We start from the raw sequence: 2993 nt of genomic DNA on the forward strand, positions 1-2993 counted from the left end.
CTGGTTAAAGGATTTTATGATAGGGAATTGTCTCTACTATACCCTGAAAATTTCTTCTGTCACTCTCTCAACCAAAATATATAGAGAGCACCAGGTACTGTATTTAAAGTGCTTGGGATATGAAATGAAAATGAAATAGAAAAGGCATAGTTGTCCTAACCTAAAGAAATGGAAGGAACTACAATACGAACTTGTAGGATATAATTAGAATGTATGGTTCGGGTTGGGGGGAGGGTGTCTGATTTAGTCTTTGGAATTGAAGCATATTATGGTACCTTGATCATTATGATGGTGAGAGAGGGACAAATTGGGACAGCAATGTAGGAGTTACTATAATAATGAAAGAATTATCTATAAAATCTTCGCACAGCATCCTTCTCTGACTCAAACTTCAGACAGAGAATGTGCTGTTCCTAGATACTGATAAGATACCAGACAGACACTGGTAAGTGTCATGAGAACAAAAAATATCACTAAATTCTTCAAGTCCCAATGATCTCCCTCTTCTGTTTCCCTGGACTTGAAGAGACCACAGACACAAAGCAGAATGGAGATGCTCATGAGGCTAGTGGTCCTCTTATAGGAATTACACAGCAGAGCTGGAACAACCATGAGTTGGGGATGATGCAGAGGAGACCCCTGCATGGTGTGGGACATTCATTATATTTTTTATTTTATTTTTTAAAGATTTTATTTATTTATTTGAGAGAGAGAGAGAGAACGAGCAGGGAAAGTGGCAGGCAGACGGAGAAGCAGGCTCCCCACTGAGCAGGGAGCCTGATGCAGGGCGTGATCCCAGGACCCTGAGATCATGACCTGAGCTGAAGGCAGATGCTTAACCGACTGAGCCACCCAGGAGCCTCTTTATTTTTTTTCAGATTTTATTTTTAAGCAATCTCCACACCCAATGTGGGGCTCAAACTCATAACCCCAAGATCAAGAGACCCATGTTCTGCTGACTAAGCCTACTGGGTGCCCTGGGACATTCATTTTAAAGAGGTGATCCTGGTAGTAGTGATACAAACAGGAAGGGGAGGGTGTTACCGAAGACAGTTTGGTCAACTAAAGAAATCACGACTCTTAGGTAAGACATAAGACCTCATGGGTTTGAAATGTATGGCACGCTCTTGTTTTGTCATTGTTTTAACATTATTCTTGCCTCTTTCCAGGCAATTTCCATAAGTCATATGGAAACAGGGAACCAAACAGTGGTTTTAAAATTCATCCTTCTGGGGCGCCTGGGTGGCTCAGTCGTTAAGCGTCTGCCTTCGGCTCAGGTCATGATCCCAGGGTCCTGGGATCGAGTCCCACATCGGGCTCCCTTCTCGGCAGGAAGCCTGCTTCTCCCTCTCCCACTCCCCCTGCTTGTGTTCCTGCTCTCGCTCTCTCTGTCTGTCAAATAAATAAATAAAATCTTTAAAAAAAAAAAAAAAAATTCATCCTTCTGGGACTTTCAGAAGATATGGACTCGCAGCCCCTCCTCTTTGGGCTGTTCCTGTCCATGTTCCTGGTCACTGTGCTTGGGAACCTGCTCATCATCCTGGCCATCAGCTCTGACTCTCACCTCCACACCCCCATGTACTTCTTCCTCTCCAACCTGTCCCTCCCTGACATAGGTTTCACTTCTATCACTGTCCTCAAGATGCTAGTGAACATCCAGACACGGAGCAACACCATCACGTATGAAGGCTGCATTACCCAGATGTATTTTTTCATGATTTTTGCTGGACTAGATAATTTGTTCCTGACGGTGATGGCCTATGATCGGTTTGTGACCATCTGTCACCCCTTGCACTACACGGTCATTATGAACCTTCACCTTCACCTTTGCGGTCTCCTGCTTCTGCTTTCTTGGTTAATCTGCCTGACATTCTTTGTTGCAAAGCTTGATGTTTTTGAGGGTGTCCTTCTGCAAAGAGACAGAAATCCCCCACTTCTTCTGTGAACTTACTCAGATCCTCAAGCTTGCCTGCTCTGACACCCTTGCCAATGACATCCTGCTGTATATTGTAACTGGCCTGCTGGGTGTTATTCCCCTGACTGGGATCCTTTTTTCTTATTCTAGAATTATCTCCTGCATAATGGGCATTTCCTCTGTTGCAGGGAAGTATAAAGCCTTTTCCACCTGTGGGTCTCACCTCTTGGTTGTCTCCTTGTTCTATGGTGTAGGCCTTGGGGTCTACCTCACTTCTGGAACAACTCATCCCTTCAGAAAGGGCTCAATAGGCTCAGTGATGTACACAGTGGTCACCCCCATGCTGAACCCCTTCATCTACAGTCTGAGGAACAGGGACATGAAAAGGGCTCTGAGGAGACTTTTCAGGAGAGGAGCTTACTCTCAGTGAGATAACCAAAGCTAAGGACAGACAACAGAGATCCAAGATGCTGATAACTGGTGTTCCTGAATATGTAATCTGAAGACAGAATATAAATAATATTCATGATTTACTAGAAGAAAAACATCCCTGAACCAAAGACAGACTTGAGGCAGTACACCAAAAGTCTTATCGTCCATCCAAGAAAAAGAATGGTCAACCAATAACTAAACTTCTCATGAAAACACACTATTTCAAGGACACAGACTCCTGTAAGCATCAAGGGAGGAGAAAGCAAATCGAGGAGTGCATTGGGGAAAAGGGGGACAGGAGTGACAAGTGTTTCACGTTACTGACTCAACTTTACCCTTCTCAGTTATGTTCTAGCTTCTAGCACTATGAATGCTGGACCATGGGTTTCCCTGGTCTCAGTGTGGAAACCATTACCTATCTGGATGGGGTCATACTGACCTCCCTCACCCCATAAAATTTTACTTACTAAATCTTGCTTTGGTGGTGGCCATTGACCTATACTTAGGATGTTAATAAGAAGCTTCCTTAGGAAACTCATTGTAGTGTCTATTTTAAGTGAAAGAAAATCCTGGCCTTCGTTGATCCATATAAGAAGCAATCTAGGGCGCCTGGGTGGCTCAGATGGTTAAGCGTCTGCCTTCAGCT

At 44.1% G+C, this 2993-nt stretch overlaps 1 protein-coding gene across 1 annotated transcript; it reads left to right on the forward strand.

The window, feature by feature from the left end:
• The first annotated feature begins 1187 nt into the window (after positions 1–1187).
• Positions 1188–2398, forward strand: LOC118553315 (olfactory receptor 7D4-like). Its single transcript, XM_078055969.1, is given in 3 exon segments — positions 1188–1242; positions 1458–1869; positions 1871–2398. Coding segments are annotated over 3 exon segments (942 nt in total). The 3' UTR covers positions 2346–2398.
• Positions 2399–2993: the final 595 nt, after the last annotated feature.

The sequence above is a fragment of the Halichoerus grypus genome, chromosome 1, assembly GCF_964656455.1.
Source record: "Halichoerus grypus chromosome 1, mHalGry1.hap1.1, whole genome shotgun sequence".
Classification (NCBI taxonomy): Eukaryota; Metazoa; Chordata; class Mammalia; order Carnivora; family Phocidae; genus Halichoerus; species Halichoerus grypus.